Source organism: Vicugna pacos, chromosome 19 (genome assembly GCF_048564905.1).
Source record: "Vicugna pacos chromosome 19, VicPac4, whole genome shotgun sequence".
In the NCBI taxonomy this organism is placed as follows: Eukaryota; Metazoa; Chordata; class Mammalia; order Artiodactyla; family Camelidae; genus Vicugna; species Vicugna pacos.
This window is the reverse complement of record NC_133005.1, coordinates 34,026,183-34,049,765: the sequence shown is the minus strand read 5'-3', so window position 1 is coordinate 34,049,765 and position 23,583 is coordinate 34,026,183. Positions and strand designations below refer to the sequence as shown.

At 52.0% G+C, this 23,583-nt stretch overlaps 3 protein-coding genes across 7 annotated transcripts; 2 read left to right on the top strand and 1 right to left on the bottom strand.

The window, feature by feature from the left end:
• The first annotated feature begins 84 nt into the window (after positions 1-84).
• On the top strand, positions 85-11,027 carry ACOT8 (acyl-CoA thioesterase 8). The gene is made up of 6 exons (XM_006202488.3): positions 85-329; positions 1,611-1,747; positions 6,407-6,632; positions 8,529-8,686; positions 9,204-9,398; positions 10,782-11,027. The coding sequence occupies exons 1-6, from the start codon at positions 211-213 to the stop codon at positions 10,898-10,900; spliced, it is 954 nt and encodes a 317-aa protein (XP_006202550.1). The 5' UTR covers positions 85-210; the 3' UTR covers positions 10,901-11,027.
• On the bottom strand, positions 11,024-16,411 carry SNX21 (sorting nexin family member 21). 2 transcript variants are annotated; one of them, XM_072944304.1, is made up of 5 exons: positions 15,832-16,411; positions 15,218-15,389; positions 13,771-13,907; positions 12,275-12,285; positions 11,024-12,110 (listed from the first exon to the last, which is right to left on the bottom strand). In XM_072944304.1, exons 1-5 carry the CDS (start codon positions 16,091-16,093, stop codon positions 11,436-11,438), a joined length of 1,257 nt encoding a protein of 418 aa, XP_072800405.1. In that variant the 5' UTR covers positions 16,094-16,411; the 3' UTR covers positions 11,024-11,435. The 2 variants fall into 2 exon arrangements, with proteins under 2 accessions (XP_072800405.1, XP_072800407.1); XM_072944306.1 differs by lacking the exons at positions 12,275-12,285; positions 13,771-13,907 and having other exon boundaries at positions 15,211-15,389; positions 15,832-16,406.
• Positions 16,412-20,037: 3,626 nt separating this feature from the next.
• Positions 20,038-22,885, top strand: TNNC2 (troponin C2, fast skeletal type). Of its 4 annotated transcripts, none has more exons than XM_072943600.1 (6): positions 20,038-20,163; positions 21,588-21,639; positions 21,779-21,922; positions 22,016-22,130; positions 22,287-22,423; positions 22,706-22,885. In XM_072943600.1, exons 1-6 carry the CDS (start codon positions 20,161-20,163, stop codon positions 22,735-22,737), a joined length of 483 nt encoding a protein of 160 aa, XP_072799701.1. In that variant the 5' UTR covers positions 20,038-20,160; the 3' UTR covers positions 22,738-22,885. The 4 variants fall into 4 exon arrangements, with proteins under 4 accessions (XP_072799701.1, XP_072799700.1, XP_072799702.1 ...); XM_072943599.1 differs by lacking the exon at positions 20,038-20,163 and adding an exon at positions 21,367-21,450; XM_072943601.1 differs by lacking the exon at positions 20,038-20,163 and adding an exon at positions 21,380-21,458.
• The last annotated feature ends 698 nt before the right edge of the window (positions 22,886-23,583 follow it).

Below are 23,583 nucleotides of genomic sequence, written 5' to 3'. Positions count from 1 at the left end.
GCACTCATTTTCTCCAATCGCTAGAGAGCAGATAGGGACACTTACCCGAAGACTGACAGGAGCACCGACCAATCATAACCTGCATCCCACTTTCTCAGTGCCTGCCGGGGGCTTCCGGTTACTTAGCTTCTGCCGGAAGCTGCGCGATGGGTCCAGGTCTCAGTGTGTGCCACCCAGCGCAGTGTCCCGGGCCGGCAGCAAACGAACTACATGTCGTCCCCGCGGGCTCCAGAGGACGGACAGGGCGACGGCGATCCTCCCAGGGACCTTCGCAGCGTCCTGGTCACTAGCGTGCTCAACCTCGAGCTGCTGGATGAGGATCTCTTCAGGTAGCCGGCTGCATCTGGTCCGCACTACCCCCTGCTGGGACGGAGGCTTCTGATCTTGACTGCCGCCACCTCGTTGCCCCTTCTTGTAGCGCCCAGGATGAGGATGGGCTCTGCGCGGGATCCCTCTGCCGCGATTGGGAGGGAACTTGTGCCTGACATAGCTGGCCCGGCTTCCTCCTCGGCGCAGTGGTCTGCATATCCCATCCCTAGGAGGTCCCGGCAATCTGGGCAAATAAAGGGGTAATCTAAGATATCCTCAGCAGACTCCCTTGAGGAGTCACGTCCCTGGGGGAGCCAGCTCCAAAGGACAGTGATTCGTCCAAGGGCACAAACTTATCTGCAGTTCATTGCATATTCACTGTCATTTTCTCTTATATACCCCATCCCCACCACCACTAGGTGGGGGTCTAGTAGCTCTTTATTCATTCTGAGCCCTATGCCAGTTTCCTTCCTGATGCCACTTAAATTCTTGACTGCTGGAGATTTAACAGTTTGGGCTTCCAAGGCCCCTCCTGGCTGATTGGAAGCTATTTTAGGCATTAACTTGTCTTCCCTGCCCACCCGCCCCTCTTAACAAATTACAAATAACTCCCTGGAGAGCTATTTACAATGCATTATATGAAAAAATGCTAGGCAGTGGGAAGTTGGAAACCTAAATCTTAAGTCTCCACAGGGCTCATGCACTGGGCAAAACTTTACACTTTGGGGGCCTCAGTGTCCTCATCTGTACACTGAAGGGGTTAGACTTGAAGTCTGAGGACCCTTTGAACTCAATCTAGTTCCTAGAAGAACTGTACTGTCGAATTTGAGGGACATAGTGGCAGGCCTTAATGCAGTCCACCCCCAGCTTTGGTGGTTCGTCTTGGTCTACTCAATGCCTCGAGAAGTTTCTGCCTTACCCTGGTATAGGCAATGGAAGAAACACTGAATTTGGGGTCAAAAGATCCAGATGCTGCTCAGGATGGCAACATTTGAGCTGTGGGATCTTGCCCAAGTCAACTTCCCTGTCTGATCCCCTGTTCTCCTAGTGTAAAATATGGGGTTGGTTCATTATCCTTAAGTGAAATCCACAGAAGGGTTGGGCGATCCTTCAGGCCTGAAGAAGTTGTATGTAGAGTGATGTTAGGAAATCTGCCTGGAGAAAGGATCATGGCTTTCACCAGATTCTCGAAGGATCCCAGACCCCAATCAGGTTTCGAGATCCTGCACTAGAGGCTCATTGATAGTTGCAGGATTTGGCTTAGCCCCCAAGTCTTCCGTGCTTTCTCTCTCTCCCTACAGAGGAACACATTACTGGGTACCTACAACCAAGCGGCTGTTTGGGGGTCAGATCATGGGCCAGGCCCTGGTGGCTGCAGCCAAGTCTGTGAGTGAGGATGTCCACGTGCACTCCCTGCACTGCTACTTTGTTCGCAGAGGTAAATCACCCCCTCGCTACCCCGCCCCAGCCCTGGTGGCCCAGCAGCTACTTCTTCCTGGCCTTGGGGGGCTGACTGAGGAGGAAGAGGGAGAGAGATGGAGGGGGAAGAGGAGGAGAGAGGGGTGGTGAGGGAGAGTTAGTGGATCACCCTCAGGGGACCCTAGAGAGGAATTAGGCCTGGAACCGTGAAGTGCCTTAGATCTCATACCTGCTAAGACACTGGGGACTTCTTTTCTGGCTCAAGACTTTGTTATTTAACTGTTTCCCGTGGGTCTTTGGTTGTTTATTCCTTACATACCTGGTGCCAGTCCTGTGCTGGGTCCTCAGAGGGGTGCTGTAACCTGAGAGTTTGGAGGCAGGCAGCTTAACTTGGAGAACAGCGCACCAGCCTGGGAATCTAGAGACCTTGGGCCTAGTTTGAGCTTTACCTTTGATTCGCCCTGCAACCTCGACTGAGATAACCACCCTCCCCAGCCCCTCCTTCATCCCATCTGAAAAATGGAGGAGGGGTGGGACCGAGCGAGATCTCTATAGCTGCTTACAGCTCTGTGGTCAAATAAAGGAGGAGACAGTAATTTTTTAAAACCCAGGCTCTCTTTTGAGAAACATCAAAATCTCACTTGCTTTCCCTCCCTTGCAAGCCAATGCTCCCAATTTTGACAGTCTCTTCTTCATAGTTCCATCAGCTGAGAAGAGTTTATGGTACTTTATAATATGTGATCCGTATCTTAAAAAATGGATTTCTCCCCTCATTTTACAAATATAAAAATAGTTAATAGTAAACACACCTTTTCATACTACATTCCCTTGCCCCTCACTTCCCATCCTTTTATTTCCTGTCCTGGCCTGACAGTCATAAAGTATTTGAGTGCTTATCTGGGGCAGGCCAGCCACCTTGTAAACCTTTATGCTAGTTGGGAGCAAATGTGCTCTTTGTTTCCTCAGTTTGGTTGAAAACTCCAAAACTGCTAGCCTTTTGATATTGTAATCCTTCTAGCCTAGTGAGACAGTCTTGTTTTATTTTGTGGGGGTGGGGACATTACCTGATTCCTTACTCAGTTTCATTGTCTTGTTTCTGAAAAGAATTCTAAGAGTCTTTGCAGGCAGGTTAAATATCTAGTGCAGGGCCTGGCATGTTATGGGTTTTCCATAAATGATTGCTATCAGTATTTTTTGATGATGAATTTATGGGAGTAATTAAAATATGCATGTTACAGAGCACAGCTTTGTACCTTGTTTAATCCTCATAAGTAAACAGAGGGGGTGAGCATTCCTGCCACCATTCTAGTTGTAAGGAACCTTGGACCCAAAGTGGTTATGTAAGCAGCTCCCACAAGTGCTCAGAGCTGCAGAGCCGGGATTTGAACTTGAGTTTGTGTGGCTCCAAAATCTACACTCTGGCCTCCTTCTGCGCTTTTCTCTTTCACTCTTGGGCAATAATTCCAAACCATGGGAGAGCCCATCCCAGCTTCCAGGGGAAGGATCCACTTCTTTGGAAATTCTCCAGCCAGGGGCAGTCTGAAATGAGCTGGGCCCACGCTCGTATTTCATAATAATCACCAATTATTTGTGTCCCTACCTGCTTCTTGGAAGCCTGCAAGATGGCTTAAAATAATTGACAGCTATTATAGCCCTATTAAAATAAAAGTCAAGGCAGATTAGGAGTATGGAATTAACAGAAACAAACTACTATGCATAAAATACATAAGCAACAAGGATTTACTGTATAGCACAGAGAATTATATTCAGTATCTTATAATAACCTATAATGGAATATAATCTGCAAATAAAGATAAATAACAAAGTATGGAAAAAATAAAACATTTGGTACAAAATTTTAAAAAATAATGGTAAATAAAATTCAAGGGCCAAGAGGCTAGTAGTAACAGGATTTGGCGGAAATGATAAAAAAATTAGGCTAAGGCATATTGCAATTTTATATAAAAATTAGTTCTGAGCTTCCTGGCAGCAAGGCAAAAAGGGAAGCTCTTTTATTAGTTTGTGATGTGACCCTCTACCAGGTACATCAAGATTTATGAACAGTGATGGTGCTCCAATGTTATTTTAAAATAAAAGATACTGGGAGTCCTTGGCCATTTATCATATCAATTCTTTTTGTAAAAGCCTAGAATAGAATGTTGGTCAGTTTGGGGTTTCGGTTTGTTTTTTGATTTAAAAAAAAGTATTTATAGGATAGGTAGAAGAGTGTAATCCAGGAGTCATCTGACTGGTATAGGTTTAGAACTTGGAGACTCTATAGCAGGAGTCAAAAAACATTCTGTAAAGGGCCAGATAATAAATATTTTAGGTTTTGTGGGCAAAAGCACTAGCAGACACTATGTAAACAAATGGGCTTGGCTGTATTCCAAAAAATGTTCTTTAGGGCATCAGTTTCCTCATCTATACAATGAGGGTAAAGCCCACTTTGCATAGTTAATGTGAGACCAACATGAGAAAAGATACTGTAATAACTGTAAAAGATTGGTACACAGAAACCTCTACTGAATTGGGAGGCCAGAAGGGGAAGATCTCACACCCTACAACAATAGCAGAGACCAGCAGGAAGAGAAAAGACTTCTCTTCTTTCCTGCCAAGGACTCAGCCAATGAAAAGCCACGTATTCTTTGTTTTTTATAGCCCTCTCAACTATACCATACTATAGCCCTCTCTTTTCCCCTCAATAAGAGCATTCTCCTTCCTCTGCTGTGCAGAGGACTTGCACGTGGATTGTCATGGTTGCAGATCCTGAATTGCAATTCTCTGTTCCCTAATAAACTCGTCTTTGCTGGAGAAATATCTGGCAGCCTCTTTGTTGCCGGTCAACATGACTAATGCACTCTGTAACTGTTAGCTCCCTTCCTTCAATATATTGCAGAGCCTACCTGCTCTTCTCCAATAAGAATTCTGAAGAGCAGATCTGGAACTCGTTCACACTGAAGGGTAAATCACTAGTAACTGAAAGTACTGATTTAGCTGCAGCCCAAGGATTGGCTGAAAGCTAATTTTTTTTAAGTTCATTGATAGGGAAGGGAGATCTCCTTCCCAGCCCCTAGAATCAGGCTGCACTTGTAGCTGTTTCCAGTGTCTGGACTCTTGGGAAGCCATTCTCATAGGTTTTGGCCTTGAGGAACCCCCATTCTGATAAAAATGCCCCTTTGGCGATGTTGGCTAATAGACCTCCGAGCCAACCCCCTGGGCTTCAGGGTTCACAGTGCTGTTTATTGATGTTGAATGAGTCTCCGGTGCCTGGAGGGTTCTCCATTTGGATGGGGTGGAGGAAGTAACACTTCCCTAGAACTGCTTCTTTCATCTCAATGTTGAAAATCATCCCAGCTCACTACCTATGTGGCAGGGTTCTCCAAGGTCGGTCTGACTCAGACAAAAGGACTTCAAGGACACCAGGAAGACTCGCTGCCTCTAAAGACCCTCTCCAACCTGTTTGTTGGGGGCTGATAGTCCTCATTCTAGGGCCAGTGTCTTCCATCCTGCATTGGGATCACAGATACTGAAGGAGAAAGGCCAGGTGGCTTCCATTTGCATTAAGGATGAAGTGACTGACAGCATGCTTTTCCTGAGAGAATGAATATTCCGACAATGTCCAGATCATATAGAAAATAGAACTCCGACCCACAGTTGGTAGCAACTAGCACAGGAAGCCAACCTGTTGGCTACAAATGGGACTTGTGGGAAGTCAGACCATCATCTCTAGCAACTGATCCCAGAAGCTGGACCATAGCCCCTGTAACAGTCAGCCCCAAATGGCCTGGACTTGATTAATAACTGACAGCTTCCCTAATTTCTGCCCCTGCTTCCAACTTAAGACCAACCAGGGAAAGCCAAACGTGTACCTCTAACCAATTACATAGGCTCCTGCTTCTAGTTAGCCTGCCTACAGCTTTCCCCCAGCCAATAGCCTCCAAGCAGGGCTTACCTGAAACCTCTTTGTTCACTGTCAAGCTTTCCCACTCCTCTGTGTGCCTTGGAGTCTCTGCCAAACTTCAAGTGATAGTGGCTGACTCCCTTGCTGTACTAAACTCTGAGTAAATAGCCTCTGCTTGTTCTAAAAATAAGAAGGAGAAGAAAGAAAACAGACGAAAAAAAAAGTCAGCAGGCCAGATCTGCTATCCCCTGATCTAGAAAAATGGTACTGGACTTATGACAAGATCCTAGTCACACAGGGAACAAGACAAAAACTGAGGCTATTTATTTAACAAACCCCTATAGAGCACTTACTATGTGCCATATATTATTCTAAACACTTTATAACTCTGAATTCATTTAATCCTCATTAAAATCCTGAAAGGATCCCAGTTTCGCAGATGGGTTAACTGCTCAGAGAGGTTAAGTGACTTTCTCAAGGTCACACAGCTGGTGAGTGGTACAGCTGGGCTTTAAACACAGGGAATCTGGCAATGTCCCTTCTGTTCTGTACTATTGACAGAGAGGGGCTCCGCCTGCACCGGGAGCATCTAGATGACAGAATCCGGTGTTCTCTGTATCTCCAGGACCTGGGCCTTAGGCCTCGGTCAGTAGCTACTGAGCAGAAGAAGAGAGGAGAACGAGCAGCAGAGGTGCCCCCTCACTCCACCGCTGTGGTGATGGTGACCGGGACTAAGGGGTTCACTCAGGCTCACCGTGTCTCCTGTGCCTGCTGCAGGGGACCCGAAGGTGCCGGTGCTATACCAGGTGGAGCGGACGCGAACAGGGGCGAGCTTCTCCGTGCGCTCCGTGAAGGCTGTGCAACATGGCAAGCCCATCTTCATCTGCCAGGCCTCCTTCCAGCAGGCCCAGCCCAGCCCCATACAGCACCAGTTCTCCATGCCCACTGTGCCCCCACCGGAGGAGGTTCATGGCTACAAGACCCTCATTGACCGGTATTTAAGGTGAGAGACCTGGAGCCTTCAGGACTGTTCAGACTGCAGTTACTGCCTGTTAGTGGGTCATGGAGTCCTTTAGTGGATCTTGACCAGCATTTAAAAAAAATAGACTAGAAAAGAAGATACTGGAGGGTCTGGCCTGTCATAAGGGCAGGAATCCTGTTGTGTGTGAGAGCATGTGTATTGGATTGCAATGTGAAATACAGGGCTTGTGATTCAGCCAGTTCAGGTAGTGGTACAGCTTTACTGGTTGTTAAAATATTGAAAAACTTCTATAACCACTTGGTAAATGCTCACCTTCCCCATCCCTGAGTGATCTGCCCCCTACTTCGGGGTCCCCCATGATGCAGCAGTCTGGCAGGGGTGAGGGTCCCTGCTGCAGAGTGATGGCCCCGCTGCCTTTCCTGTAGTGTGTTTAAGTATTCTGAACATCACCTGGTCAAAGAGATTACTTACTTGGATCACAGCTAAGAAAGTTGGAAAATGCCAGGGCAGCAGAAGGAGCTCTGGGTCCTGACACAGGACAGTCACATGGATTTGGGCCAGCCCACCTGCTGTGTGCCTTTGCCCAACTTCCCAGCCTCTCAGAGCCCTGCTTCTTCATCTGAGAAACGGGAACGGTCATCTCTGCCCTGCCTGCTTCACCGCTGTATCATAAAAAGAGCTCCGCTCCTTCTGCCGCACGAGGTGGGGCAGGATGGTGGGATGGGAATGGAGGTGGGCTTGAACCTGGGAAAGCCCTAGGTTCAAATCTGGACTCTGTCACTGCCAGCTGTGTGAGTTTGGTGAGTTGCTCTCCCACCCTGTGCTCTCAGTTATCATAATTCCTAATCATAATTCCTACCTCAGAAGGCTGCTGTTAGGATTAAATGAGAGAATAGGTAGTAAGGCACTGGTGAGTGCTCAGTAAATTGAAGTTATAGCACTATTGACAGAGAGCACTATATAAGCATGGAGCCTGGGAGCCTGGGATGTGGTCAGAACTCAGAGATGTTTGGGAAATGAAAGGAAGGCATTGTTCCTAAAGGTTTCTAAATCTACCGGTGTGCTTGAGAAGCCACTAACCACAGGTGGCTATAAGAAGTTGATTAATGTTAAAGAGAATTAGCAGTTCTATTCCTCAGTCACACTGCCACATCTCAAGCCCTCGAAAGCCACATGATGCTAGTGGCTACCATAGTGGACAGTGAAGATCTAGAAACTTCCATCATCACAGAAGGTTCTATCAGACGGTGCTCGAGAGGATAGGGATGGAAATGGAAATACCAGGGAAGAGCATGAGGGGTGATCGTTACTGGAGCGAAGGGGGTTCCCTGGCTGGGACACAGTGTCCCCAGTTACTCAGGTTATACCTGGATCCAGCAGGGAGCCTGTTTGCTGAGTATTTAGAATAGAGAAGTGGTTAAGAGTACGAACCATGGAGCCAGACAGCCTGGGTCAGAAACCCGCCTTCTCTTCCCACTTCTTCCCACTCCCTGAGCAAGCTATCTGCACTCTCTGTGCTGCCTTCATTTATCAGGCAGCAGTTATGCTAACACTGATCTCACAGGGGTGTGGAAGGTGTGTGAAATGCCTGGAATGGTGCCTGTTACTGGGTACGCCATGGGACTCTATGATGTGTTGACTTTAGATGCATTATCTTGTTTTCTCCAGTTTGGTTACTGGCATTATCCACATTTCGCAGATGGGAAGGCAGGCTGAGAGATTACTAACTTGCGCAAGGCCACAGGGCTCTTAAGGGGCAAAGAAGGGATGCAAATACTAGCCTGCCAGAGGGAGGGAAGCTCTGGGGATAAGTCGGGAGTCCCTAGAGAGGAATGAAGGGGGTCAGAAGAGGCATCTCAGAGGAGAGGCCCCCCATCTCCCTGGGTCTCCCCCAGTCCATCTTCCCTTTACTTTCAGGGACCCTAACCTCCAGGAGGAGTACCGAGTGGGGCTGAACCAAATTGCTGCCCAGGAGGTGCCCATTGAGATCAAGCTGGTAAACCCTCCCACTCTGGGCCAGATGCAGAGCATGGAGCCAAGACAGATGTTCTGGGTGCGAGCTAGGGGCTATATTGGTAAGAGGACCCTGTGGACTGGAGGAAAACACTCTCTGGGGGTCTAGACCTGCACCTCATTTGCCCTGTGCGGCCTTAGGCATGTTACTTCCCCTCTCTGGGCCTGTTTCCTTATCCGCATGATGGGGAAGTTGGCTCAGCCCCTTGCATGGGGAGAATGGGGAGGTGACTATCATCCTAACGTCAGCCCTTTCTGGGGAAGGCAAGACACCTTGCCGAGCGAAATTCTCCAGGTCTGCTGTTAACCGTAAGGTGCCTTTGTGCAAATTGGAAAAACTTCCAGGGTCCAGGGAGGGACACCTGGGGAATGAAGACTGGATTTCAACCCTCACTCACCCCGCCCTCCCCCGTCCCCACCTCCCTTATTCCCCGTCACAAACAGCCTCTGACCAGGTGCCCTCATGCATTGAACAGTCTGCATATTTGTGCATGGCAGCCCCTTTCACCCCACCTCTCTGCAGGTCCTGAGCTGTAAAGCCCAGGAGCCCAGGGATGATGGGGCTGGAACCTGTTGCAGGGGAGGGCGACATCAAGATGCACTGCTGCGTGGCCGCCTACATCTCGGACTACGCCTTCCTGGGCACAGCACTACTGCCCCACCACTGTCAGCATACGGTGCGCTTCATGGTGTCCCTGGACCACTCCATGTGGTTTCACGCTCCTTTCCGAGCTGACCACTGGATGCTCTATGAGTGTGAGAGCCCCTGGGCTGGTGAGTGTCAGGCCAGGTGGGATGAGGGCATTGACCTTGGGGTGGCAAGGTGCCTGCTTTTTGGGGTGACGCTTCCCCCGCCCCCGACTCCAGCCCACTTCCCCTGGAGCACCACACAGATCACTTCCTCTCCTGCCCCCCTAGGCTGTGGCATCCTTGTCTTCAAAATGACAGGGTGAGGCCTGAGATTGGGACACCTGCTCAGCTCTTAATTTCTGTATAACATGATGGGAAAGTGATTCACTTTATCTCAGACTCAGGTCTAGTCTAGAACCACTTCAGTTTCTCTGTATGATCTTGGGCAAGTCCCATCTCTCCTCTGAGCTTGTTTCCCCATCTAAACAAACAGGGTTGTATTAAAGCAGAGGTATCCAAAGCTGGTGGCCCACCAGACCACTACTTGGGAGAGCTTTTTCAAAACATTGTGATTCTACCCCCAAGATTCTGACTCTGCAGGTCTTAGATAAGGTCCAGGAAACTATTTTTAAGAAGCTCCCTGAGTGATTCTGACAATTAACCTGGTTGGTGGTGGTCAGGGCACTCGACAGTCTCCCAGGGCCCCACTACTTGGACACTCCTTATGGTGATAAGAGAGAAGCCCAGAATTCCCAAGGAAGTAACATTTCAAGTGAAGAAAAGCTTTGTGAAACAGGGACAAAACTTAAAGGACGCTTTAAACGCAGGGCAGGGGGTTCTCAAGTACCAACAGCATCAGGAACAACCACCTTGAAGTTCATTCTCTTGGGTTTGGGTTTGGCCTGATCATTAAGGCCAAGTTCCTGAGCCTCTATGGACTGTAGTGTCATCTGAAAACTGGGACAAAACCAGCTTCACTTGGCTCCTGTGAGAACTAAGTGAACGCTACTGCGGTAAGACAAACCAGCAGTTCCCTTCCGAAACATCAGACTCAGGCCCAGGGCTGGCAAGGGAGAATCCCTTGGTGGGGAGGGAGGGTTGCCCCTTTGGGTTGGGCATAGCTCTTTTTCTTTGTTTTTTAAATGAATGACCAGCCTGGAGGGCCTGGTTTGACTTATTATAAAGGGAACTGATGAGTTTCCTAACACAAGTGGCCAGAAGCAGGGCAGATCTATTTAACCAAGCTATAAGGACTGTTCTCAGAACTTCTCCCCTTGAGATCTTTTTGAGGAAGCCAGCAGATATGTGAAAGTGCTTTTAAATTGCCAGGTGGGGTTCCCATGGGAGGCGTTAACCCCAGTGACTGAATGTAATGGACTCCTAAAAGGGCACGTGGAGGTTGGGAGTGACCACAGCACCCAGCATGCCTGCGATGGGGCAGCCCACCCTGAGTCCCACCTTTTTCAAGGAGCCCGTTTGGCTGTGCTGGAGAGAGAAGACCGTTCTCACCCTTCCTTTTGCCTGCAGGTGGCTCCCGGGGCCTGGTTCAAGGGCGGCTGTGGCGTCGGGATGGGGTCCTGGCTGTGACCTGTGCCCAGGAAGGTGTGATCCGAGTGACACCCCAGGGCTCAAAGAGCAAGTTGTAGCCAGAGGTACCAGCTTGGCCTGGGGCTTCAAGACTCTCCCTTCTACCCAGACTCCTGACGCAGGAGTTACAGTCCAGGGCTGGGCCCTCTGTCTGGGGCATCCAATAAAGAGACGCATACCACTGGAGCTGCTGGTGTTTAATTCCCCTGGGCCAGAACTGCAGCCTTCCCTCCAGCCATCAACTCCAGGATTCCAGAGGCAGAGTCCCTGGCCCTTTGGCCAGGCTGCCTCTGGCTTGGAGGCCCAAGGAAAGGGGAACATTGACCCTGACCTGGGGCACAGTCCCCAGATATTCATAAGCTGGAGAGGCTGCATCAGACTTTCTCCCTGCACCATCCCAGCCCAAGCTTGTCCTGAGCCCAGCTCAACAGAACCATGTTTCCTTGGTCTGCTGCAAATTCTCTGTGGAACTTCTAGGGGTTCCCAGCACCCCCTATAGCCTCCCAGCTGCTGTCCATGTCCTCATCAGCCCCGACTCTAGCGCCCTTCTAGGGGCAGTGCCTCTCCCCACAGTGGCCTTCAGTCTGGGCCAGGTTAGTCCAGCACCTCCTTAATGAGTAATTCTTTGAGACTGGGGGGTGGTGTGGGGGTCAGACCTGCCTCCTGCAGGGCCTGGAGCTGGGCCTCTGTTTGGCGTTTGTCCAGGCCCAGGCGCCAGGAGAGCCGCACATGGGCCTCCAGAAAGGGTGCCAGCAGGGGGTGAGGACTCTTGTCCCCCAGCAGCTGGAGGGCCCTCTCACAGCATGCCCGGGCTTCCCCAGGGTCCTCCAGCTCTTGGTGGCACACGGCCAGCCCGGCCAGAGTCAGCAGGGGCCAGTCTGGGCCCGAGGGGATGCCCAGCTGGGCCTGCAGCTGCCAGGCATTGGCCCAGAGCGCCAGCGCCTCCCGATAGAGGCCGGTGCAGGTGAGGCTCTGCGCGCGCCGCAGCTCGGGCAGCACGAAGAAGTCCTGCAGCTCCGGGGCCTGGCGCAGCTCAGGCACGGCCTGGAGGTGGCCCAGAAACTGCTCAAAGGCCCGGCTGCGGCGGGCGATGGTCTCTGCAGTAAAGTTCCGGCGCAGGCGCTTCCGGGGGAAGGAGATGGCCGCCATGGGGCCCCGGAACTGCCGCTGCAGGTTTCGGTGCAGCCGCTCAAAGTCCGAGTAACGGCGGGAGATCTGGGCCGGCTGGCGATCCGGCGGCCCCGGGCCCATCACGGCGAGGGTGTAGAGCTGCAGGGAGGGTGGGGGTCAGGGCGGGTGCAAGTTGTCCACGGGCCCCTGCCCTCCCCACCCCCACACTTCCAACTCTTGTCCCCCACCTCTTCCCACCGGGGCTAGGCCCAGGAGGGTGGGAGCTGCTGGGAAGGCAGCTTGGGAGGCCAGTCCCATCTTACCTGAGGTTCGTCTGAAATGACCCAGGCCCAAGGCAGCACAGGAAGAAAAAGACAGAGATGAGCTTCAGTGCCTGGACCACTGCCGCTTTTGCCCCTGCCAGGGAGCACTCCCTTCCCATAGGACAGTTAGCTCTAATGATAGCCTCTCTGAAAAACCAGCGGTGTGCTGAGACCCAGGCCCATTGCTTGGTCCTCTAAAGCCAACTTTATACCAGCTTGGAGCTTTGTTCTACTCTGGACACACAGCCCCACATCCCTAGCCAGGTTACCCCAATCCAGACCTGGAGGGCCCATCGCAGCCCCCATCGTGACCAGCGTGAAAAGCACACTGTTCTCAGGACCAAATTCTAACCTCGGATCAGCTACTCCCTCACTAGGTGAGGTCAGGCAAGGCAGTCCCCTTCTTGGGTCTGCTTCCAGCTCTACTGAATGCAACGCTGGCCCAGCTCAGTCTTTACTCAAGTGTGGAATGTGCACTGATGTTGACTTGTAGCTGGCAGGTACTGGAGTAAGCAACAGTGAATCAGAGGCAGGAGGTGGTTCCCCCTCTTATTTTCTGTGAATCTTTCTGACTAGAAATTGAGAGGCTCTCCACTTTGGTTTAAAAAAAAGCTCTTCTCCAACACTTCTCATCTCCATTTTTAGAAAAGAGCCATGAAGTGAATCTCAGGTCAGGGCCTTCTTCAGGCAGCACCATCTGGGCACAGCTTCACGACACTTTCCCTTTCACTGCTTTTACTATAATGGTTCTCTTCTCTTTATGGCAAGGGAGGCTTTCCCCATACAGTTGTGCTATAAAGTTGTCTTTTAAGCTTATTTTTAAAAATATGTGCTATAAAGTTGTCTTTTAAGCTTATTTTTAAAAATAGGTTGATTTGAAGACAAATGTGAAGGCAAAGAATGGTCCAAGTAGCATTTAGATAGGATGAGAATTGGGAAAGCGATGCTGGAGTGACCAAGGGTTGGGAAACACTGAACAAGATGACCATGAAGCCTCCCCCTAGGTGTGAGAACCCAAATATGGATTAATCTATAAAGCATTACTGACACCAAACCCAGATTTTTCTCTTGAATTTGTTCTGTGAAACTGCCAATATCCTGGCCACCCATGGTCAACTAGGTTTGCCCGCTGAATCCTTCTCTTGAAGATTCACCGTGTACATTAATATTCAGGGTTAGAAAGTTTAACAATAAAGAAACTTATTTTACTCTCATTCGACTCTGCATTCCCCAAACATACTACATATTAACTGCAAAACTTTGTGTTTTTTGTTCATTTGTTTTTTTAAGGAACAGTTATTAAATATTCCAGGGAATCAGACGCACTGGTCTGTAGTGACCCCTTATGCTCATCTAGCTTTTATTTTTAGACAAAAACCCATTTTATATCCATTAACTCATCTCGTCCTTCTAATGTCCCACTGAGATAGGTAATAACAAGAGGGAGTTGCTCCACTAACTTAATTAATTAAGGTAGATGTGAGAGTCACACCTACCTTGTGCCACGTGCTGTGCCAGGAACTTCACATCTACTACTTCATCCTCACAACAGCACTGCAAGGGAGGCGTCCTCATCTGTTTGACAGCTGAGGGAGTAGGCGCCAAGAGGAGGCAAAGGGCTCGAAGACTTCCCCTAAGTCACAAAGCCCAGCTGGGATTCAAACCCAGGCCGACCTAATTCCAAAGCCTCTGCTCTTAAACCTCAAGGGATTTTAAATCAGGATTTAGGATCCTCATTGAACAAAGGTGATTCATTTCCCAGACATGGGCCAGGCCATACTTGGCTGTCTTGTCATTCTCTTCCCAGAGTTACCCCCCCACTTCCTAGCCTCTCAGCTTTTCCTATGTACCTGATCCTTGGTGCCCCCTTCCTGTGCATGACCCCCCACCGCTCCCCTATCAGGACTTTTGCCACTTAAGATTTCATCATCAGATCAACGCCTGCTGGAATTGGAGCACTCACCCCAGGGGCGTGGCCCTTTTTTTTTACTAAGAGCCTCCAAGAGGGGTGGAGAGGCCCAGATGTGGGACAGGGCTCCAGGCCCCCCTCCTGCTGAGTCAGAAATGGAGGAGGGTAGTGAAGAGGAGGGAAGTGAGAGGCAGGGAGCCGCCATTGCCATGGCCAGCCAGTTAGGCTGGGTTTCAGGGAGGCTGAGCACATTCTCCATGTCAGTGTCTCCTTTCCACAAGCGAGGAAAACGGCCTCCCCAACACTGCTCTTCACCCTGACCCCACCAACCCCCTAAACCCCATCCTTAGGACAAGCTTATTCTGTACAGCTGTGGGTGCTGGAGAACTGACTCTCCTGGGTTGTAAAAGGGCCACAACAGGCCCTAGATGCCAGACATGTTCTACCCAAACTTAAGTAATAATAACAGAACTGCCATTTTATGGAACACTTCATAATGCCAGGCACAATGCTAACAGCTTTCTGTGTACCGTCTCCTGGAGTTCCTGCAACAATCCCCAGCATTATCCCCATTGCTCAGATGAGGAAACAGGGTCATCAAGGTTTCACAGCTCACCCAAAGTCAAACAACTGGTAATAACTAGGATCTGAATCAAGCTCCAAAACCCATTTTTCTATCCACTAACCAATGCAACTTGGGTCTCAAATCTGACTTGAATAATATTCTTCCCTGTGTATCTTGCATTTTGCTACAATTTGAAAACACTCAGGGGACAGGGGACACACATATCAGTTCTTAGACTCAAAGTCAGGCTAGGAGGCAGGTCCATAATCCTTCAAAAAAGCTAAGTCATTTGCCTGAGGACTTGCTCAAGATACATCCCCTGTCTGGCCTCAGTTTCCCCATCTAAAATGGGGTAGCCATTTCTCACTACACAGCCAGATCCCCCAAGAAGCTGGAGTTTTCCCTGCTTTCTCTTGGCCAGACTTCTCCACTCAGTCCAGGGGTTCCTGGACCCTCACTCACCACGTACTTGGAGGGCGGGTCCTTGACCACGTTGGCGCTGGTCACCTCGAAGAGCAGCCGCTGGGGTACCAGGGTGTTCCGGGACTTCTTCCAGAAATCTTGCAACTGCCGCGTCAGGGGCTGACTGCCTCGCTGCCCATCAGGTGGGGGACTCCGTTCTGCATGAGCACAGGATGGGCCTGGAGCCAGGTTCGAAATAAATTATGTGCCATGACCTCAGTCATCCTCCCAACAGGTGATAAAGGCTTTATCCCCATTTGATATAAAAGGAAACGGAGAGCCAGAGAGGGGCCGGGTGCCAAGCACCTGCCTGACAGACAGTAGGCGTTAAACAAGTATCTCCACCCCTAAAACATAGCTGCCAATACCATTACTACCGTTTGTTTCCCAGACCCTGTACATTTAATGCCCTAAACAACCCTGATATGGGAGTGATTTTCCCTATTTGACAAAAGCGAACTTGGCTCAGAGAGGTGTTGTGACTCTCTCAAGGTCACACAGCCAAGAAGTAGCTGGGGCACTTAAATAAGTGCGAGTTTCAGCTGGATCAACTCGGGAACGCGGCCGGGGCGGAGGCCTAATCGAGCACCAGGGTTCCCGCCTCCATCCTCCCGCACTCGCCTGCGTCGTCTCCCGCAGCCTGGTCCCGGGGGTGCAACGGGTCAGGGCCAGCATCGTCGTCGTCCTCGTCGTCCTCCTCCTCCTCGTCCTCGGCGCTGGTGAAGCTCAGGGTGCCGCTGAGGCGGGACGACAGGCCCTCGGCGTCGTCATCCTCCAGTTCCGAGCTCTCCGGGAACTGCTCGGCTTCTGGGCCGGTCGGCGCCTCCCCGGGGCCGTCGCCGGCCAGAGCGTGTCGCAGCCGGTGCAGAAGCCGCGAGGCCATGGCACCCTAGGGGGAGCGTACGACGCTAGGTCCCGGGCCAGGGCGGGAGGCTGACCCCGGCCCCGCGCGGGGAGGAGGCGGGGCGTGGCCCAGATAGGGAGGGAGGGGCAACTCGGAGGCCCCGCCCCTGCCCGCCGGGGGTCCTGCGGCTCTGCCCAGCTCTCTTTCGCCCCCTGGCGCGCCTCCCCTCCCGCGTCCGGCGCAGCACGCCGGGGCCCGCCGCTCCCTCGGGGCCCCCGTGCAGCCCCGGGCGGCTGAGCGAGCCTGACCGGACCCCGCCGGGCCCAAGCCTCTCTGAGCGCCGCTCCGGCCCCTTCCTGCCGCCGCCCCGCCTCCAGCCCCGCCCGCTCCCGGAGCCGCCCGGGAATCCCGGGCCCTTTGCTCCAGGAGGGATTTGGGAATCCTGGGTAGGCCCGGGTGACCCTAGGCCTCCTGCGGAATCTTGCCCAATCTGGAGGAGCTCACTCCCTTCTTGACTCCTCCCGCCCCTCTGGGAGACCCAGCCTGGCCCTAACCAGCCTCCAAATTTCCACCCCTCACTCTTCAACTTTTCAAAGTCCTTATGCAACCAACAACAGTAGGAAGCCCGGCTCTCTGTTGAGGAAACCAAGGCCAAGAGAAGCCACGTGATCTGAGATGGATCTAACCTCTGACCTTGCTGATCCTAGTTTTTCTCATATGTAAAACAAGAATAATTAATACTAATACTATTTTTGCAGCTCTTCTGTCCAGTGCCCGGCACAGAGCAGGGGCTGACATTACGATCAGTTACACAATGATTATTGTTTCTACAGTGTTCACAGGCTTTTACAAATCTCAGTTGAGCCTCACATATAGGAAGGAGGCAAATGGGGAAACTGAGACCCAGAGAGGTTGAGTGACTTGCCCAGAGTCACACAGCTTGCCAGAGGTTTCAGAGTGTTGGGCCTTGCAACCCAGGTCTCCCGAATTGCACCATGTTCTCTTCTCACGCTGCGGCCCTGGTAATTTCTGCAACTTCTCAGTGCGCTGTTTTTATCTTTTATGCAGAGAGCAGCAGAAGGTCAAGAATCAATTGTCACTTCCTGTCAGAAGGCCTAGATATCAGTCCCTACTAGGGCAGATGTTGCTAGTTATACAACCAAAGAAGTGAAATATGCTCCTACCCTGTTTAAACGGCACAGGAGAGAGGGGTGAGGGAATAGCTTTGAATGGAACACACACTCCCTGCCCTCCCTCTGTGCAGAAGGAGCTGAACTCTCATTACTTGAGGTTCCACTGTGTCCTCTATCCTGTTCTAGACATTAAATTTATTTTTTGTAGTTAATTAATTTATTTTAAAAAATTTTAAATGGAGGTACTGGGAATTGAACCCAGGACCTCGTGAATGCTCAGCACGCGTTTTACCACTGAACTATTACTCTTCCCTTAGGTCTTTTACATGGGGTCATGTCTTACCCTCAGAACATCCTGGGGAGGAGGCTATCTGTGGACAATAATCATCCATTTTCAAGATGAAGAAATTGAGGCAAATTGACTTTCCCAAGACCCACAGCTAGGAAATAGGGGAGCTTGGATTTGAGGCTTAGGCTGTGTCATTTCAAAGCCTTAACAACGCTTCATTCACCTTCCCAGCGGGGCGTTGGGGCAAAAAAAACAAAGACATGCTTCATTTGTTCATTCACTCAGCATGCACCCATTCACCAGACCTTGGCTAAATATCAACTTGTACTTTGGCAAATGCCTCACAAGTCTGGGTACCAAGAAAGTGTTTACAAAACCCTGAGTCGTCAGAGCCACGAGGGTCTGGAGGAGGGTCCAGAAATCTGGTCCAGCACCTCCACTTTACAGATGGTCTGAGGCTCAGTGGAGGGAAGGGGCTGACCCTGGGTCATACACACAGGGCCAGAATTAGGAGATCTCTTGATATCTTGTATTCTCCACTCCTCTTAGACTCTGTATGGATATCTACCCCCAGCGTCCCTGAGAGATGGTCATCAAATTCCTGCTTGCATATATTCAGTTACAGGAAGCTCATTACCTCCTGAAGCGGCCCGTTCTGAAGATTATTCATCCACCACTCTGAGGAATTTCCTTCTTCTATTGAACCGGATGCCATTCAGTTCTGTTACTCTTACCAAGAACATGAGGTTTATTGAACACTTGCTAAGTGCCAAGTGCTGGGTGTGTGGAAATGCACTGATGGGCGGGTAACAGTCTCTGGCCTGTGGAACTTAGCACAGGGCATGACCCAGTGGCATGCCCAGTGCTATGATTGGGGCGACTACAGGAGGCCACCTTGGACTCCCCGGCCTGGGACTAGGGGAGGAGGGATCCTGGAGGAAGGGATGTTAAAGGTGAGAAAGACCATAGGGAAGTAGGCAGGTGAAGAGGGGGAAGATGGGGGTTCCTGACAGGGAAAAAAAAAACAAAACCCAGCATGTGTAAGGGCCTGGGGGGTGTAAAGGCAGATGCTTAGAGCTGTATTTTAGTCTGAATAGAGCAAAGCGGCACACGAGGTAGAGAAGGAAGGGAGATGAGAATGGAAGGGTCAGTGGGACCTGGCGTGGCCCCGCTGAGTTTGGACCTTATCTAGTTCCCTGAATAAATGACAGAACAGATTAATGAACAAAGGACTGCTGAGCTTTCTACACTCTCTGCTCCAAAGAGATCAAGCGGTTTCAATGTTTGTGTCCAAATTGGAATCCCCTGGGTGGCACTGCCCCTTGGCCCTCTGCCTGGCTGGGGGAGGCCTTATTTAGCCTGGCCTGGCTCCGGTGAGCTTTCCTTGGGAATATTTATATATAGGGGAAGAGGGCAGCCCAGCTGCCACTATCCATCTTCTTCCCTTGGTGTCCAGCTCCCTTTCACTGGCCCCGGACCCTGTATTCAGCCATCTCAGTGCTCCTGTTGACTTCAGATACTGTCCATGAATGTCCCCTATCCCCCAACACCTAGCGTGGACCCTGTGGTCTCTCAAGGTGGGATCCCTTTGGACTTGACTCGATCTGCCCACCCCTTCACTCTCCAGATGGCCAGCTGAGCTCCTCCAGACTTCTCCAGCCAGCTCTAGCAATGGGCCACCTGCCCCTTCACCTAGAGAACCTTCCCCTGCCCCTCTTCCCCACCAAAAAAGTGACTCCCTATAGCTCTTTCCGTACAGAAGTCAGCTTGAGGGAAGAATCTGCTTTCAATGTTTATCTCTACTCCAAGAGCACACCTCATTTCCTGGACCTCTCAGTTAGGGTTAATAAGAGTCACCAGCATGACGATAGATCTTTATGTTTTACAAGGCTCCCCAGTAAAAAGGGAATAGTTATAATAATTGCTGCCTCACAGGATGAGGACTGGAGGAGAGCATGTCGTTAAAATGCTTAGCACAGTCTGTGGCACGTTGCCGAGGTTCGATACCTGTGACTGTCACTTTCCCTGCCTCCTGTCCCGGCTCCTTACTGTGGTTGAAAGACAGGACATCCCACTTACCAAGCACCAACCCTATGGAGCTGGCACAAGCTAGGTGACTTATACCTGGGCTCTTCTTTACCAGTTTCTCTGTGAAGGAGGTTGTGACTGGCCCCATTTCACAGATAAGGACACTGAAGCTCAGAGTGGTATCACCACCTGCCCAAGATTGCACAGCTTATAGAGACAGGACTTGGATCTTGGGTTTTCGAGGCCTGTGCTCTTCCATTCCCCCATGCTGTCTCACTTTTCTCTATTCTGATTGTCATTACCCATCTTGGATCAAGTGTGCTTCTTGGTGGGGGGGTGTGTGTCACGAAGGCATCAGAGCAGGGCGGGCTCTCCCCCCAAGAATCTAAGATGTCAAGGCCTGCCACCTGCTCCGGAGGCTTAAATTTCTCTGCAAGGGCCCTTGGCTAAATTAGGTAATGGGCTAGGACTCTGGGAGGGGGAGGCTCGCTGACCCCAGGATCTGATTGGCCAGAGCATTGAGTCCTGGGGAGCAGGGAGGTGGGAGGAGAGGGTGCCCCTACAAATCCTAGGGGCTAGAGTGGGCCAGGGTATCTTTGGGTGGTGGAGTGCAGAAGAGGTGACCTGCAGCAGAGGAGTCCGGGTGACAAGCAACCATGGTAAGGACAAGAAGGGACTTCATCCCTTCATTCACTCGAGCACCTCTGGGCCTCTTTCAGGCCAGATCTGGGTGCTCTGTGGGCCAATAACCTGGATGTCTGAAGATGGAATATGAAAGTTCCTGGAACCCAGGTGCCTGGGAGGAAGGCTGGGAAGAAGGCCTCGGACTTGTCTTGAAAGGGGAGGGCTGGGACTCCCAGAGACATCCTCAAGCCTTGCCGTCTCCCTGGGACTTTCTAAGGCTTCTAGCAATGTCTTAGTTTGTCTCCATGGTGGAGATGGGGACCCTGAGGGCCAGAGGGAGTCACCCAGCAAGCCAGTGAGAGAAGAACTCCTCTGGAAGATGGGAGACCTGCAGGGCCTCGAACCAGCTCAGGTGCAGGACCCCAAGAGCTCCAAGGGGATTGAGAAGGGGCAGAAGATGACAGACTCGAGTTAGAGAGACTTCAGCCTCCCGGAGAGGGGTTGTGATTTGAGGCTGTCCTTTTCTTGAGATTGCCCTCCCCACTTCACTTCAAGGAGTAACTAGACCCTGGAGGACAGCTGCTGTTGCCCATTCCTGACTAAAAATAGCCTGCCCTTCTGGCACAAGCCAGGAGGAGGGGAGGCGGGGAGGGGAGGAGGAGGGAAATAGGCCGGAGAGCCAGCAGCCAGCCAGCTGAAGAACTCCTCGGATGCCTCAGCCCTTCCTCACTGTTGCCAGCCTCAGTCCAAAGCCCCCTGGCTAGCTGGCTTGGCTAGGATGTGACCAGAACTCCCTATTGCCATCTTATTGTCTCTCTCACAAGGCCCCCATCACATCCTGCCCAGCATGAGTGGTACTGACTCCCATGATTGAATCGTAAGAAGGAAGCTTAAAATCTCCGTTTCTGCAAGTTCTCAGACGGAGGAGGGGGTGTGTGTGTGATGCGTCTGTCTCTTCTTGGGGCTCCCAGTGCCTGACCCTCAGGAGGGGCTACATGAGTTTGTGTTGCATTATTATTTATTTGACAACAAACATTTATTGAGCACCTATTAAAGTCCCAGGCACTGTGAGGAGGTGGGGCAAACTGGAAAATCACACTAGGATGGTGCTGGCTCTTTCCAAAGCCTTCTCACACCTCTGATTTCATCTCATCCCTGAAAAGCTGCTGAGAAGAGATGAGTGGGTGAGGGTACATTGCGTAACTTGCCCAAGGTTCCTGGGCAGGGTTCCTGACTTGACCTCTTACTGACGAGAGAGGGAGTCTTGGCATAACCCCTAGTTCTTTAAAACTGGGGTTGGCTGCCGTGGGATAATGCAAAGGGTGTGCAGGTTTGGAGCTGTTCCTCTGGAGGACCAAGGGGTACTTACAGAAGTGGGGGTGCAGGAGAATGGGGTTAAGGCAGGAATGTGCCCCAGGGGCTACGCCTTTGGCTCTCTGACTGTGCATGTTTTCTGCAGACGGACCAGCAGGCTGAGGCCCGGTCCTACCTCAGCGAGGAGATGATCGCTGGTGAGTGGGGTGGGCAGGCTTGCTGCTGGGTGGATGTGTGCTGGGGAATGTTTGGTTTCTGGGCAGGGTGGGAGGGTAGATGTGAGGCTGACAGTCTAGCCAGGCTCACCCTAGCCCTCTGCCTTCCTTCCCTGGGCAGAGTTCAAGGCCGCCTTCGACATGTTTGATGCTGATGGTGGTGGGGACATCAGCGTCAAGGAGTTGGGCACGGTGATGAGGATGCTGGGCCAGACACCCACCAAAGAGGAGCTGGACGCCATCATCGAGGAGGTGGACGAGGACGGTGAGCGCGTGGCCCTTGGAGACAAGGATGCGATGGTGGTGGGGAGAGGCTGGCAGCCAGGGTCCAGGCTCACTCACCACCTGCTTCCCTCAGGCAGCGGCACCATCGACTTCGAGGAGTTCTTGGTCATGATGGTGCGCCAGATGAAAGAGGATGCCAAGGGGAAGAGTGAGGAGGAGCTGGCTGAGTGTTTCCGCATCTTCGACAGGTGCTTTGGGGGCCTGGGAGCTGAGCAAGGCGCTGAGCAGCCCGAATCTGGCCGGCAGGGCACGAAGGTTCTTAGGGTGGGGGTGCAGGAAGGGGCGTCCGGCTTGGCCCGGGCAGCTCCCCTGTTCTGAGCCCCGCCCTGTGTCTCCCCCCACAGGAACGCAGACGGCTACATCGATGCTGAGGAACTGGCTGAGATTTTCCGGGCTTCTGGGGAGCACGTGACGGACGAGGAGCTCGAATCCCTGATGAAAGACGGCGACAAGAACAATGATGGCCGCATTGACTTCGATGGTGAGGGCCGCGGGAGCGCAGGGAGTGGGGGACCCAGCGACGCCGAAGGTCCAGGGCACCACGCGTGTGCAGCTGGGCTTCCTCAGCCTTGTGGGCGGGGCGATGAGGGGCGGGGCCAAGTTCCTCCCCACCCACCGGTGGCGGATAGGGAGCTCTCCGCGGTTTGGTGCAATTTAATTTATCAACTAATGACCAGGCACCCCCTCCACTGGCCGGGAGCCTGGGCAGGTCTCTCTCGTCCCGAGGGCACCGGTGACCGCCTCTCCCCCTCCTTCCCCGCAGAGTTCCTGAAGATGATGGAGGGCGTGCAGTAAGAAGTCGGCCCTCGCCTCCGCTGGCACCGCGCGCCCCTCGGACGCGGGCGGTGCCACCCCCGCCGGGTCCCATTCTCCGCGCCGGGAGGGAGGCGCGGCCCCTTCTGGGTCTGTGTCTAGAAGGAATAAAAGCAAACATTGCAAAGCGCGTGGCCTGAGTGAGGGGCGGACCTGGGAAGTGGGGGTCGGGATCCGCCTGGCTGGGCACCGTCCAGCGCGCCACCTGGGCCGGAGCCACCGGAGCGCCCTCGAGTTACAAGGAGAGACGACCCAAAGCATTGGGTCATAGGAGCTCGAGGCGGCGCTCCACGCACTCGGCTGCTGGTGCTGGGAGTGAGCAGCTCAGCCGGTGGGTTGAGTGGCGCCTGACGCTTCAAGGCTTCCCCTTGCTTCTAGAATCAATTCCAGATTCCTTCCCCGCCTTCCCACAGCCGCCTCTCCCCTTGAGAGGCTCCAGCCTCCCTGGGCAAATGACCTCCTTCTTGCTATGGAGCTAAGGTGCCTTTTAAGCCCTTGGGCCTTTGCACATTCTGTTCCCCCCTCCTTGGAATGCCGTTCTTCCTTTTGAAGTCTGGCAAATCCTTCTACCCGGCTCAGATGCCATCTCCAAGTTACCAAGACCCAGATCAGGTACCAGCATCTCCTCCCTGATCCTTGCCCTGACTGGCTGCCCTCTGGCACCCACAGCCCTTTTATACACAACTCGGTTATAGCAGGTGTTGGGTCAAAACTAATTAAGTGCAGTGGCAGTTGAGCTTTAGTCAGACTGAGAGTGAATCCTCAGTGCTGGTGACAAACTGCTCTCTGCTTCCTTTCCTAATCTGTAAAATGTGGACAATGATCGTA